Raw genomic sequence first — 16,606 nt, 5'->3', positions numbered from 1 at the left:
GTGCAATATTTAGTTTTCAGTCTGATCTTACTTGGTCTCTGTTAAATCCTCTCCTAGAACTCTATTTTCCTTTGGCTTTCACAACATAGTTTTCTCCTGGTTTTACTTTTACTTTTCTGGCCTGTAATGCTCTCAATTTCACTGGGTGATTACATCAACTCCTAGAGTTTACACTATCTCTGTCCAAACCTACCCTTGTTAAAGACCCATATATCTTTTTTATGTATATATTTATTCTTTTTCTTAGAGAGTGAGAGCTCGAGTGGAGGGAGGTGAGGTGGGCAGAGGGAGTGAGAGAGAGAATCTTAAGCTGGCTCCCAGCTCAGCATGGAGCCCTACATGGGGCTCAGTCTGAGGAGTCTGAGGTCATGACTTGAACCAAAATCAAGAGTCGGATGCTTAACCAACTGAGCCATCCAGGCAGCTCAAAGACTCTTTAAGTCTGATTATTCCTGGGCATCATGACCCACAGAAACTTTAAACACAGTGACTCCAACACTAGATGGATAATCCCCACTCGTCACCTGCCTAGTTCAGTCCAAGGCAGAGATCTAAACAAGATATTGGATTCATTCTTTCCTTTATACTCAGTCACTGTGTCCTGTAAATTCTAATTCCTAAACTTCTGACTCCAATATTCCTCTCTATTTTCATCATTTTAGTGGCTGCATAATTTGTCCATGTATTTACATACTATAATTATAGGCACTGACTATATAAGAACCATATTCCAATGAGCATTTTTGTGGTTAGATAGTTACCTATTTGTATGATAATCTAATATGCTCCTTGAATTCCCATTCTACTGAGTTTTCTTTTCATTAATAAACATTATTCTTACAGAAAAATTGAGCAGAAAGTACATAGCATTCATGTATTCTGCCCCACATATTCCCCTCCCACTGTTTACCCTATATTAAAACTTCATTAGTCGGGTACATCTGTTACAACTCATGATATTGATATTTTATTATTGATATTTTATTATTAACTAAAATCTATAGTTTGCATTGGGGTTTGGTCTTAGTGTGAAACAGTTCTATGGGTACCAACAAATGTATAATGTCATATATTCACCATTATAGTATCATAGAAATAGCTTCCCTGTCCTACAAATCCACTCAGTTCTACCTATTCGTTCCTCCTTTGCTCATCCCCTGAATCCTGGCAATGACCAACCTTTTTACTTTCTCCGTAACTTTGCCTTTTCCAAAATGTCATATACCTGGAATCTTACAGTATGTAGTTTTCCAGATTGACTTATTTACTTAGCAATGTACATTTAAACTTCCTCCATGTCTTTTCATAGCTTGATAGTCCTTTCCTTTTCATCACTGAATAATACTCCATTGTCTGAATGTATCATAGTTTGTTTATCCGTTCACTTATAGGAGGACATGTTGGTAGTTTCCAAGTTTGGTAATCATAATACATCTGCTCTAAACATTTATGTGTAAGGTTTTGTATGGCTTAAGTTTTCAACTCACTTGGATAATACGAAAGAGCATGACTGACTGGTGGATTGTGTGATAAGACTATCTATGTTCAGACTTGAAAGAAACTGATAAACTGTCTTCCAAAATAGCATTACCATTTTGCATTAGCACCAACAATGAATGAAAGTTGTTGCTGCTCCAGCATTTGGTGTTGTTGGTGTTTTGGATTTTAGCCATTGTAACAGTGTGCAGTGGCATCTCACTGTAGTTTTAATTTACAATTCTCTCTCCATTCCTTAATGAGGTATCTGTTCAGATCTTTTGCCTGTTTTTAAATTGGGTTGTTTGTTTTCTTATTGTTGAGTTTTACCAGTTCTTTGTACTCTGTTTTGTAAATACTTTTTCCCTACCTGTGGCATGTCTTTGCATTCTCTTCATGATTGTCTTTCCAAGAGAACAAGTTTTTCTTATTAATAAAGTCCAACTTAACAATATTTCCCTTGATGGATCATGGTTTTGGTGATACATCCAAAAAGTCATAGCCATACCCAATGTAACTGAGATTTTTTCCTTTTCCCATATTCTATAAGTTTTATAGTTTTGTGTTTTACATGTAAGTCTATGATCCATTTTGAATTAATTTGGGGGAACAGTAGTATCTGTAATAAGATCTGTAAGACTTGTAATAAAAGTAAAAGTCTAATAAATGTAATAATCTATCTAGACTATTTTCACTTTTTTGCATGTGGATGTCCAGTTGTTCCAACACCATTTACTAAAAAGACTTTCCTTTCTTCATTAAATTTACTTTACTTGCAATCAACATTCAGTTGAATATATTAGTGTAGGTCTATTTCTGGGCCCTTATTCTGTTCCTTTTATCTATTATCTAGTCTTTTGCCAACAGCACATAGTCTTGATCACTGTTGCTTTATAGTTAAGTCTTGAAGTCAGGCACTGTCAGTCCTGTCAGTCCTTTAACTGACAAGTTACTAGTCTAACTGACAAGTAACTAGTTAGAGGACTTCCTCTAACACTATATTGAAGAAGAACAGGACTAACAGTCCTCTAACACTGTTCTTTTTCAATATAGTGTTGGCTATTCTGGGTGTTTTGCCTCCTCATCCATACTTCAGAATCAATTTGTTAATATTCACAAAATGACCAGTGGGGATTTGAAGTTGCATTGAATTTATAGATGCACTTGAGAAGAACTGATATCTTGATAAAATTTTAAGTCTTCCTATACATGAATATGGAACATATTTCCATTTATTTAGATCTTTTTCTTTGACTTCTTTTCATCAGAATTTTACAAATTTACTCACATAGATCTTGTTTATTTGCTAATTTTATACCCATTTCTCTTTTCTGATGTTAATGTAAATGGCCCTGATGGTTTCCTTTGCTGTGCTGTTTCAATAAGAAAGTGTATGACTTCTGTATATTAACCTTGTATCCTGAGCCTTGCTATATGCACTTATTACTTCCAGTAGTCTTTTTGTTAAATTTTTCATATTTTCTCCCATTTCCCCTCACCTCTCAGCCCCTGGCAACAACTCTTCTACTCTCTTGTTTCTATGAGTTCAACTATTTTCTTAGATTCCACATATAAGGGATACCATGCAGTTTTGTCATTCTCTGTCTGGCATATTTCATTTAGCAGAATGCCTTATAGGTTTATCCATGTTGTTGCAAATGACAGTATTTCCTTCTAATATTGGATGATATTCCATTGTGTATATGATGTATGTGTGTGTGCGTGTGCATATATAATTTCTTTATCTATTCATCCACTGATAAACAATTAGGTTGTTTACATATCTTGGCTATTATGAATAATGCTGGAATGAACACAGAAGTATAGATAAGTCTTCAAGATGATAATTTCAATTTCTCTGGACATACACCCAGAAATTATATATGGATTGCTGGATGATAAGATACCTCTATTTTTACTTTCTTGAGGAATCTCCAAACTGTCTTCCACAGAAGTTGTAACCAGTTTATATGCCCACCAACAGTTTAAGAGTTCCCTTTTCTCCACACTTTTGTCAGCATTTATCTTTTGTCTTATTAAAAAGTGTGAGATGATATTTCACTGTGGTTTTGATTTGCATTTCCTTGATGGTTAGTGATGTTGAACACCTCTGCATGTATCTGTTGGCCATTTGTATGTCTTCTTTGAAAAAAATGTCTATTCACATCCTTTGCTCAGTTTTTACTTGGGTTATTTGGGGGTTTTGCTATTGATATGTATGAGTTCCTTGTATAATCTGGATATTAAACCATTACGGGGATATATGTGGTTTGCACATATTTTCTCACATTCCATCAGAAGTCTTTTCATTTTGTTGATGGTTTCCTTTGCTGTGCAGAAAAGCGGTAGCTTGATGTAGTCCCATTTGTTCATACTTGCCTTTGTTACCTTTGCTTTGGTGTCAAATACAAAAAAACCAAGGTCAAGATTAATGTCAAACAGCTTACCCACTATGTTTTCTTCTATGTTTTATGGTTCAGTCTTAGGTTCAAGTCTTTGAGTTGATTTTGGTGGATGATGTAAGATAGAGGTCTGATTTCATTCTTTTGTATAGGGCTATCCAGTTTTCCCAATACCATTTATTGAAGAGACTATCCTATCCCCATTTTGCGCATTCTTAGCTCCTTTGCTGTAAACTAACTGAGCATATGTGCATTTACTTCTGGGCTCTCTGTTCTGTTCCATTGATCCATGTGTTTGTTTTTATGTGAATACCCAAAATGTTTTGACTATTGTAGGTTTGTAATAAAATTTGACATCAGCAAGCATGATGTCTCTAGTTTTGTTCTTTCTCGATTACTTCAGCTTTTCACAGTCCTTTATCATCCCATTCAATCACTAATATTGTTTTTTCTATTTCTGCAAAAAATACTAATGGTATTTTAATAGAGATTGCATTGAATCTGTAAATTACTTTGAGTAGAATGGACATTTTAATATTAATTCTTTCAAAACCATGAACATGGACTACCTTTCTATTTACTTGTGTCTTCTTCAATTACTTTCAACAGGCCTAGTGTTTTCTGTTTTAGAAGGTTATTAATTATTGATTCAATTTCTTCAATAGATATAAAGCTATTCAGATTATCTATTTCTCCTTGTGTGACTTTTGGTAAACTATGTCTTTCAGTGAATTGATTCAATTCATGTCAGTTACCAAACTGTGGGTATAGAGTTGTTCATAATAACCCTAATAATTATTCTTTTAATGTCCATGGAATTAGTAGTGATAGTCCCTCTTTAATTTATGATATTAATAATTTGAGTCTTCTCTCTTTTATTTTTGGTAAGCTTGGCTCAAGTTTTATCAATTTTATTGATCTATGAACCAGCCTTTGGTTTCATTATCTCTTTTGATTTTCTACACCAAAACTATTCATTTCTGCTCTAATTTTTTTTTTTAAAGATTTTATTTATTTATTTGTCAGAGAGAGAGAGGAGCGAGAGTGAGCACAGGCAGAGTGGCAGGCAGAGGCAGAGCGAGAAGCAGGCTCCCTGCCAAGCAAGGAGCCTGATGTGGGACTCGATCCCAGGATTCTGGGATCATGACCTGAGCTGAAGGCAGCTGCTTAACCAACTGAGCCACCCAGGCGTCCCTCATTTCTGCTCTAATTTTTATTCTTTTCTTCTAATTACTTTGGATTTGATTTGCTCTTCTTTTTCTACCTTCTTAAAATAGCTGAGATTATTGATTTTAGAAATATCTTCCTTTTTGGGGTGGCTGGGTGGCTCAGACAGATAAACATCTGCCATTTCCGCTCAGGGAATGATCCCAGGGTCCTGGGACCGAGTCCCAGGTCAGGCTTCCTGCTCAGGGGGAGTCTACTTCTCCCTCTTTCTCTGCCTATGCAGCCTACTTCTGTGCTCTCTCCCACTCAAGTAAAGAAATAAATCTTAAAAAAAAAAAGATACTTCATCTTTATATAAAATTAATGCTATAAATTCATTTCTAAGTACTGCTTTTCATGATGCCACAAATTCTGATAAGTTGAATTTATTTTCAATTAGTTCAAAATACTTCTTAAAAATTATTTATTTATTTATTTATTTATTTATTTATTTATTTGAGAGAGAGAGAACGAAAGCAAGCACAAGCAGGGGAGAGCAGGCAGAGGGAGAAACAGGCTCCCCACTGAGCAAGGAACCTGATATGGGACTCCATCCCAGGACCTGGAGATCATGACTTGAGCTGAAGGCAGACACTTAACCAAGAGAGCCATCCAGACACCCCTTATTTGAAATACTTTAAAAAAAGTATATTTTATTTATTTATATGACAGAAAGAGATCACAAGTAGGCAGAAAGGCAGGCAGAGAGAGAGGAGGAAGCAGGCTACCTGCTGAGCAGAGAGCCCAATGTGGGGCTCAATTCCAGGACCCTGGGATCATGACTTGAGCTGAAGACAGAGGCTTTAACCCACTGAGACACCCAGCACCCTTTGAAATACTTTTTCTATTTAAGACCTTTTATTTGATCCACATGTTATTTTGAAGTGTGTTGGTTAATCTCCAAATATTCTGGGATTTTAAAGCTATCTGTTATTTATTTCTACAGTTTAATTCCATGTGGAAAGAGCAAGTTTTGTATAATTTCTATTCTTTAAAATTTGTAAAGATGTGTTTATTAGCCAGAATATGGCCTGTTTAGGTGAATCTTCTTATGAGCTTGAGAGGAATGTGTATTCTACAGTTGCTGGATGAACTATTCTACAAATGTCAATTTGATCTAGTTGATTAATACTACAATTCAGTTCAACTACATCCTTTCTGATATTCTGCCTGCTGGATCTGTCAATTACTAACAGATGGGTTTACCAAGATATCTTAGCAGGAAGAGTATTTATATAAAATACCATTTTAGTATCTTTTAAATACTCATGTATTTTTTCTCATTTGATCTACTAACGAAGTTGACAATTGTAAATAATTTTCTACTACTAATCATCCTTGTATTCTTAATGTTACTTTTATTTCTACTTTTTATGTCCTTCTAGATTATGTTTAATAGTCTATTATTTGAGATTTTTACTTCAGTATTTAAATTTAATTGTTCAAATTATCCCTTGTGGCTTCTCTGTTTTTTAAATCATTATATTGACTTTGTACAAATGAACTGAGACAGTTTCCCTTTTTTAACTCTACAATCTGGAATAGTTTAAATTATAGAGAAATTATCTGCTTCATAAAGACCGAAATAAATTCATGGTAAAATCATATGGATCTTGCCCAAATTTTAGAAGTCTTTAATAACTTTTTAATTTCCTTCATAGTTATTAGTTAATTTTCTATGTCTTCATGAATCATTTATCACAATTTTCTTATAGATTCTCAAATTTATTAGCACTGTTACACAACGTATTCTAGGTATTTAATTTCCTCTGATTATGAATCTTAAGTGATTGTGATTTATTTATTCCTTCCTTTCTTCTTTCTCTTCTTTCCTTTCTTCCTTCTACCTTTTTTTCAATCCTTCCTTCTTTTTCATTAGGCAAGATAAAAATTATTTTTTAAAATGCAATATATCCAGAGAAAGACAAATACCATATGATTTTATTCACATGTGAAATGAGAGGAAGAAAAAGAAAAGTAAAATAAGACAAAAACAGACAGGGAGGCAAACCATAAGAGACTCCTAACTACAGGAAACAAACTGAAGGTTGCTGGAGAGGAGATGGGTGGGGGGCTGGCATAACTGTGTGATGGGCATTAAGGAGGGCACCTGATGTAATGAGCACTGGGTGTTGTATGCAACTGATGAATCATTAAATTCTACCTCAGAGACTAATAATATAGTATATATTAATTAAATTGCATTTAAATAAAAAATCTAATTTTCAAAATGCAACATATCCTTGCTTGAAGTCTCTCAAAGATTTTAGTAGGATAAAATCTAAATTACCTATTAATACAAAACAAAGTGCTCTACAAGTTGGCATGTAACTACTTCTCTATCTCATTGTTACCCTTATTCTACACTGAATATGTCTGGTTTTATTATATTTTTTCATCTGAGATAAGTATCCTCATCTTCTGTGGAGTTCTCTTCTTCTTCTAGACCTAGAAATGTTGATTTCCCCTGGAGCCTAATCCTCTCACCTTTCTCTATCTTCAATTCCCAGAAGAAAGCCAGCCTCACAGCATTAAATACCATCTTTATAGAGATGAATTCTATATTTTTTATTTCCAGCTATGACTCTGCCCTGTCCATTTAATATCTCTATGCAGACAACTACTCAATACCTGAAGCACAATGTGTCCAAAATGGAAGGCTTGACCCCACTGCCTCTCCCCAAGTCTGTTATTCTCTCCCTACTCGCCATGTCACAGAACAACGACACTATTCATCCAGTTTGTTTAGTTCAAAATCTTGGAGTTATCCTTGCCTCCACTCTTTCTCTTATAATCCCATCCCCAGTCTAGCAGTAAAACTTGACCTCTCTGGGCGCCTGGGTGGCTCAGTGGGTTAAGCCGCTGCCTTCAGCTCAGGTCATGATCTCAGGGTCCCGGGATCGAGTCCCGTATCGGGCTCTCTGCTCAGCGGGGAGCCTGCTTCCCTCTCTCTCTCTGCCTGCCTCTCCGTCTACTTGTGATTTCTCTCTGTCAAATAAATAAATAAAATCTTTAAAAAAAAAAAAAAACAAACTTGACCTCTCTACCTTCAACAATATTTCTTACCACTTTCATCCTACCACAGTTGTCCAACAAAGCATTATCTCCTACCTAGATTATGCCAATAACATTCCAGTTAACGACTCCTCTTCTTCCACACTTACTGACCTATAGCATATTTATTCTCCACACAGCAACCATTGTTACCCATTAATATGTAAATCAGATTTATCCCCACCACTCCCAATTTTCTCATGGCCTCATGTTTCAATTCAGAATAAAATCCCAAGTATTAACTGTGGCCTACAAGGCCAGAAAATATCTGACTCCGGACTATCTCATTTTGTGCCACTTCTACCTCCAATGATAGATATATCACTGCCACACTAAATCCCTTGTAATTCCTTGAACACACCAATGCCTACTCTTGTACTATTCCCTCAAAATGGAAAGCTTATCTCTTGGAAATCCAAATGATTCTATTTCTCATTTCATTCAGGTCATTTATTTTTCTTCTACGTTCTTGTCATTACCTGATATTAAATGAGATTCATATCTAGCACAAGATAAACTCTGTAAAGTCAGGAGACTTGTTTACGACATACATACCTACAAATTGCCTGGTATGCAGTAGGTGCTCCATAAAAACTTATAGAATTGATGAGGGATTGAATGTATTTATGGTGCTATCCTAGTACTGTTCACATGGTTCTTTATAGAAATTACAGTGTCTGTCCTCCCTGCAGATTATAAACTCTAAATCCAATGACTAAGTCTACCCAAGAACCTACCAGATTGTTACATAGTAGGTACACCAACAACATTTGTGATGGAGTAAATCAATAAATAACCTCATTCTATTTTGTAAGAGAGTAAGGAAATTCTTATGAACAAGGAAAGCTAAGAATGCCAGCTTAATTATGTCACATATGGCAGAAACAAGAGGCAATTCTGCAGGAAAATACCTTGAAGACCTTCTGATTATTTTTGCCCCTTTTTTTAGCATAAAGGTTTCCATCTGCAAGGGAAAGTTTTCTGGAAACAGTAGCTTAGGAAAATACACAACATGTAGCTGTTATAATTGCCATGTTTATACTGAGTTCTGGGGTAGTTGGTCTGAAACAGTCCTGGTAAAAATAAACTTTCAGTGTGTTTCAAGCAATCAGCGTTTCCAATAAGCACTTGTCAACATGACCTTTAGTGGTCTCCAGAACCTCTCCTTTACTAAGTATTTAACTGGCTACTCAACTCCTATGGCTTCCTGTCTGCCTTTAATTTTCCCTCAGCAATTTTACTGCTGGAGCAACAGCAAACTACACAAGCCATCCTTTGGGAGGAATTCTGACCATAATTTGAAAAGCTCTTGAAATAAGAAAATTGCAGTGGGTTAAGGGAAGAGTAGCATAGTCCCCATATGAGAGACCAGTATAAATGAACGTCATGTTTTAACTCCCTAAATCCCTCTTTTCTGGTGAACATTAAACTACAGTCCCTCCCACATTTTCTTTCCTGGAGAAGTTTTGGCTTTCACGGTAAATCAAGTGCAAATATTTTTTGATGAAACTATTGCCCATGCTCCACAATAATAATAATATTTAGTAGTAACTGTAATTCCTATTAAACTGTCTAAGGTAATCCTAAAATTCTTAAAGCTCTTATCATGCTCATTCCTGGGTTGTCTTTATTAGACAGATCTTTTCTTCACTAGAAGTGTTTCAATATTAATATAACAATACATTGTTTAAAAGATTACAAGTAATGATACCAATATAATACAACATATAATAAAAAATTTTTTAGGTAATTTGAAATGAACCAACCATGGTGACATCATGAAAGTATATCTCACCTAGCAGCTGACCTAATCACATATGAACATAAAGAATATTTTGTGAACCTCTCATTTTTTTTCAGCTTTATTGAGGCATAATTGAAAACAAAATTATATTTAAAATGTGCACAGGGACACCTGGATGGCTCAGTCAGTTAAGTGCCTGCCCCTGGCTCAGGTCATCATCCCAGGGTCCTGGGTTCAAGTCACACATCGGGCTCCTTGCTCAGCAGGGAGCCTGCTTCTTTCTCCCTCTGCCTGCTGCTCCCTTGCTTATTCTCAGTCTCTCTCTCTAACAAACAAATAAAACCTTTAAAAAAATAAAAATTTTAAAATGTGCATTATGGTTATTTGAGATATATATATATATGTGTATATATATAATGAAAGGATTCTCATCTAGTTATTAATATTAATTACCTTGCATAATTTTTTTGGTGAGAACACTAAAGTTATATTCTCTTAGAAAATCTCAATTCTACAACACGGTATTATCAACTATAATTATCACGTTTTACATCAGATCATCAAATCTAACTCATCTTATAGTTGAAGTTTGTACCCCTTTACCAGTTTCTATTTCCCCCATCCTCCAGGCCCTGGCAACTACTTTTCTCTGTTTCTGTGAGCTTGACTTTCCCCCCCCCCCTTAAAGAGTCCACAAATATGTGATACCATGCAGTATTTGTCCTTCTCTGGTATATTTCACTTAGTGTAATGCCCTCAAAGTCCATCCATCTTGTCACAAATGGCAGAATTTCCTTATTTTTCTTGCTTGAATAATATTCCACTGTGTATATATACCACATTTCCTTGACCCATTCATCTGCTGAGATACACTTTAGTTGTTTGCATATCTTGGCTATTGTGAATGATGATGCAATAAATATGGAAGGATAGATATCTCTTCAAGATGATGATTTTTATTTCTTTGGGTATATGGTAGTTCTGTTTGTAATTTCATGGCTAATCTCCAACTGTTTTCCATAGAGACTGTACCAGTTAACAGACCCAGGTACATCACACAAGGGTTTCCTTTTACCTAACAGCTTTGCAAGCATTTTTTCTCTCTTGTCTTTTTCATGATAGCTACTCTAACAGGTTAGAGGTGATATCTCATTATAGTTTTCATTTGTACCTCCTCTATGATTGGAGTGCTAAACATCTTTTCATGTACCTGTTGGCCATTTGTATGTCTTCTTCAGAAAATGTCTATTCAGTACCTCTGACCTCTTTGGATTATCTGGGTTTTTGCTGTTGAGTTGTCTGAGTCATTTATACATTTTGAATAGTAACCCCGCATCAGATATATGACTTGGAAATATGTTCTCTTATTAACATCAGTTGCTTTTGTGTTTTATTGATGGGTTTCCTTTGTTTCACAGAAGCTTTTTATATTAATGTAGTCATACTTATTTTTTCTTTTGTTGCCTTTACTTTGGTATTAAATCAAAAACTCAATGCCAACACCAATGCCAAGGAGTTTACCCACCGTTTTTTCTTCTAGAAGCTTTATAATTCCAGATCTTACATTCAAATCTTTAGTCTATTTTGAGTTGATTTTTTTGTACAGTGTAAAAATGGGGGTCCAGTTTCATTCTTTTGCGTGTGGTTGTCCATTTATTGAAGAAACTATTCTTTCCTCACTGTGAATTCTTGTGTACATACTCTGTTGTAAATTATGTGACCATATATACACATGGGTTCTGGACTCTCTGCTCTGTTCCACTGATCTATGCATATGTGTTTCTGCTAATACCATACTACTTTGATTACTATAGCTTTATAATATAATTTGAAATCAGGAAGTATGATGCTTTCAATTTTGTTCTTCTTTCTGAAGATTGCTTGGCTACAGGTAGGTTCTTTCTCATTTCATTTCTTATAACAGAAAAGAGAAGATCTTATTAATAGTTTTTATCTCATAAAATATGATAAGCAGTTATGAATCAAATGTGATTTCTTGTCTTAAATCTCCTTTCAAGGGAAGGTTCCAATAAATAGGGAAAGAGGAGAAAAGGATGGTAAAAAGTAGACACCAGTGGACGTAAATCATGATTTCAACTCACAACTTTATATCTCATTAATATCAACCTCCAGATTTCAAAAGGATGAAAAAGATTTAATTCAATACTAAAATAATCAAATAGTAACAATAATAACAAAACCCCAAAACATACAGGTTGGCCTTTATGTCAGAATCTACCACTGTAGTGTTGTAGATGTTACCTTACTACCTTTTCTGCTTAATATTAACTTAAAGCTAAAATGGCAATATAAGGGAGTTTTGTAAGGCTCTTTTAAATTAAGTCATTTACTCTCCAGAGACTCTCTATCAATCCATCTTTTGTCCATAATAGTGTCATTTTTCCCAATTTATCAAAATCTAGATCAAAACTATGTTGGCACCTTGCAAAAGGATTATAAAATTGCTGACTACAATAGTAAGGGGCAGAAATTCCTCATTAAAAAGTAAGTTGAAAAAACTGGACAGAGAAGAACAGCTGATTTTTAAAATTTAATTGATGTTGATTTCAGCTATAACCACTATTCTCTAGACCACACTTAAGAACTCTTGACTAAGATGGGAGGCAATTGAGGAAACAGCCCTTTTCAAGTACAAAATACAAGAAGATTTGGCAGACAGAGTTATAGACATTTTTAAGTTTAAACATCTAGAAATTAGCACTGGATTTGTTCTTCTAAGATAAGCACTTATCCTCAAAACCACGTTAGAAATCACAATACTATGGATCTTGGGAGACAGAAAGACTCCTAGGTAGAATGCCCCAGACTATGCACAGCAGAGGCCCTAAGGCCTTCTCACCTTAAAGGTTGTGGTGCCGTAGAGCTTGGTGGTGTGGACGGTCTCTGGAAGCACATTAGTGATGTTGGTGATGAATTCTTCCAAGTACTTACAGGATTTCTCCAAGTGCGTTGTATTGATGATAATCTGGACAAGCTAGAACATAACAAGCACATATAAGAGTCATTTGACTAATCACCCCATGACAAATGGCTCAGTATGAATCTGCTGGTAGAAGAAAAACAGAGGCAGAGAGACAGGGCCCATCTGTATTCTACAGAGGGCTTGTTAGAGCATGGGCTTAGGTTGTACTTCCTCTACAAAGCCTTCCCTGGCTCCCAAAGCATCTTGTATGCCCCCTACTATACAGGAGCACTTGTCATTCTCTTTTAAACATATGTCTTCTTCTGTTTAAGAGACTAAACTAAGAACAAAAACTGCTAGTGTTTAGCACAGTGCCTGGCAATAAATAATTGCCAAATGAATTAAATAACACAAACTCCTGAAGAAAGAACAAAATAACTGAAATCACACGAAGTTTCAAAACTAGGCATAATGAACAGTGAGATGTTGGAATAGGCTGCAGGATATTAACAAACTCCATTAGCTTATGGAAGAAATAACATGGGTATTAATGTTAACTGTAAACTGTTAATAGTAATTTCTAACTCACACGGTTATTTTGAGGATTCAATATCCTTTTGTTACTACTACTTTCCTTTTCTAACAAGAGAGAGCCTTAAAAACAACAGTGCTGATAAGATAAAAAGTCATCTATGAATAACTCTGAGAGGAAGATGAAAAAGAATGACTCTTATTGTCGGGATATCATTAAAGTCTGTAAAGTAGTTCACAATTCATTTTCTTACATTATCTTCCCAGCAACCTGGAAAACTAAATTAAGTTGGCATAATTATTGCTTCCGTTTTACTAAACAGAAACCAAAATGAAATTATTTTCTCTAGATCACAGAACCTAAATGGAATTAGGACTCAATCCAAGTCTTCTACTTCAAATTATGGACTCATCAAAACAACCTGTGGTAAAGTCTTTTGACATAAACACAAAATGGCAGCTCTGGAGTGCTGCACGCTTAGGTACATTCTGGGTCTACCATCAACTAGAACTCTCCATACTTTGATTCTACTCCATGTAGAAAACAAATTTAAATTTAAAAAAAAGGAGGGGTATCAAACCACTTATTTCAACTACGAAAACTATTTCCCAGAGTCTAAAAGAAATACAAAGTGAAAATGAAATAGAACCTTCTTTTTTATTTCCCTTTCCTACATCTTTAGCTTCTTATTTCCATAAGAACGTGTCTGGTGGTGGGGTTGTGGCAGGCAGGGGGAATTTGGGAGTATAAGGCTATGGAAGAACTTAGGTCCTCCTCTAGTCCAGTCAGAGAGGGAGCCAGGAAAGAGTGGATAGATGACAAAAAGGGAAACTGGAAGTGAAGATGTAGGTGGGGGTAAAGATTTTATTTATTTATATGACAGACAGAGATCTCAAGCAGGCAGAGAGGCAGGCAGAGAGAGAGGAGGAAGCAGGCTCCCTGCTGAGCAGAGAGCCCGATGCGGGGCTCGATCCCGGGACCCTGAGATCATGACCTGAGCTGAAGGCAGAGGCTTTAACCCACTGAGCCACCCAGGCACCCCGTAGGTGGGGGGTAATAACACATTTTACAATCAAATGGTACTTCAAAATAATGCTTAAAAGTTGGAATTATACCTCAATAGAAGTCACTGTGTTACACTGTAGAATATTAAACAAAAATATTAATAGGATTATGATAATAAAGTATACTCTTCTCTTCCCAGCAGCAAACCAGCACAGGACTAAAGCACACTGTTCATTCTCAAAAAAAATACATGTCAAATCGTAATGACAATGCTCTCGTAATAGACTGGACTAAGGGAAAAGGTACCTTCTATTCACCAAGGATTGGCCAGAAAATGTCTATTTTTGAAACATGAGGACAAAGGACAGAAACCCAGAGACACAGTTCCCCCACCCCCAAAAAAGTTAGGGCAACAATAGGACTAAATCTTTCTATTATTTCCCACAATTCATATTCAAGTTCATATTCCTTACTAAGCCCCTTCCCTTCATTCTATGGTTTGAATTGGAAGACTCTTGAGTTTTGGACACAGATACTCTCTCTTTCTACAAAATTACCCAAAACATCAAACTTTTAACTGTAGAGTGCTCTAGGAAAAAAACACCTACCAAAATAAGCAACTCATCACCCTCTTCCTTTCAACATGTTTCTCCATCAGAGAAAGAGTAAAATCATTTAAAAATTTTAAATCGTCTAAATTAAATCACTCCTCTTCCTGAGTGGGAAGGTGGCTACTGGCAAGGTTGCCTTGATGTATAAGTCAGAAAAGTAAGAGGATTAATTTGGAGAACTGAAGAATTTCTATTTTAAAGTGAGCATTACCTATAGGGAACACATTCTATCTATCAAAAGAAACCCTAATAATAAGGAGAAATCGTGTCATGTTATCGAAATAAAAAACAGTGGCAGTCAAAGAGAAAATTGTCCTGTTTTGCAGGATATTGGCAGTTAAAAAAAAAATAAAAAGGAGGCGGCTTCACTGGGTAAAGTAGTAATTTCCCTTGACTTTTTAAACATCTGTCAACACAAAAGATCACCATGAATTACATCAATTGGCTGTCAGTCACTTTTGAAATGTTTCATTGCTGAGCATAGAATAGACTATTAAAACACTCTAGGATTACATTAGATACCATGTCATTTTCAAAGGGAATAATGTCTGTTAATGGGGTCTAAATGATCTCTACTCCTGAATGACAGCTAACCAAAATCCTTACAAGGGCATTTACAAATGTAAAGCCAGATACTGTGGGGATAATTCTGAACTTAAGGATGCAGTGAAGCAATTTCAGATATCAACTTCCATCAGAGTCTTGAGCTCCTTTGATATTTTTAATCCTCAACTTCCCACTCTCTTACAAAAATATATCACTGCAGCAATCCAAACTGTCCTTAACATTGTTTCAAGGACATGGTATTAGCAACAGATTAGGTATTGGTTATGCTTATATAAAAGTAAAGTTCTGTGAGGGCTGTCTGGAATAAAAAGAGAGAGAGAGAGAGAGTGAATACTATAAAGCAAGCAATCACCTCTCACAACTAAATGGCAGGAGTCACTTAGGTTAAAAAACCATTAAGAATCGAAAATTTTTCTGTCTCTCATTTCCAGAAGCAGAGAGAATCTAATGAGGACAGCACAGAGGAGATGGTGGAAGTCGCCTGTTACCTTCTCTTGTTTCCCAAAGAAGAGAATGCAGGACATTCAGGCTCCAAAAGGACTAACCCAAAGCAAGAAAATGAGAAGTCACACTCCCTCCTCCACACCTCTAAGACTTCTCCACTGTTAGATTTGCAAGGTAAGGAACTAAATAGCAGTGCCGGTTCCCATTCACAAAAATAAGATCTCCCAAAGATTTCCAGGAATTTTGTCTCCATTTCACCCCAGCAAAGATACAAAAAGCTGGGTCAACGACTCATTTTTTACCAACTCCAAAGCCAATACCTAAAATACTGAAGAACTTGCAACTACTGGTTCCAAATTCACAGGTCTAGTACAAGGGTTATATCTGATAGGACTTAATTATAAAATATTAGCAATATTATTAGCAATATCATTGCTGTTAACAGCGGATGCTGAACACTGTTATGTGGGAGATAACACAGGTTAGAACCATGTGGTCATCAATCAAAATAATATTCAAAAGAAAGGCTGAATAAAAAGCATTGGTTATTTATTCAGGTCAGGTCTCCTGGGGCACTATTATAAACATAATAAAATATATATATAAATATTTAATATGGTATCACTAATAGAACTCTTAACT

General features: G+C 35.6%; 1 protein-coding gene across 4 annotated transcripts in view; it reads right to left on the bottom strand.

Annotated features, from left to right (window-relative positions):
* EXOC6B (exocyst complex component 6B) overlaps nucleotides 1–16,606 on the bottom strand; it is a 616,111-nt gene that overhangs the window by 256,761 nt on the left and 342,744 nt on the right. For all 4 annotated transcript variants that reach the window (XR_009405326.1, XM_059405853.1, XM_059405856.1 and 1 more), the window contains one exon: nucleotides 12,743–12,877. Coding sequence is in view for 3 of the 4 variants with exons in the window: in XM_059405853.1 (XP_059261836.1) it covers nucleotides 12,743–12,877 (135 nt within the window). In the remaining variant the exon portion in view is untranslated. The remainder of the gene's footprint in view (nucleotides 1–12,742; nucleotides 12,878–16,606) is intronic.

The sequence above is a fragment of the Mustela nigripes genome, chromosome 7 (genome assembly GCF_022355385.1).
Source record: "Mustela nigripes isolate SB6536 chromosome 7, MUSNIG.SB6536, whole genome shotgun sequence".
In the NCBI taxonomy this organism is placed as follows: domain Eukaryota; kingdom Metazoa; phylum Chordata; class Mammalia; order Carnivora; family Mustelidae; genus Mustela; species Mustela nigripes.
Note: the sequence above shows the minus strand (reverse complement) of the source record. Positions and strands in the feature narration are given on the sequence as shown.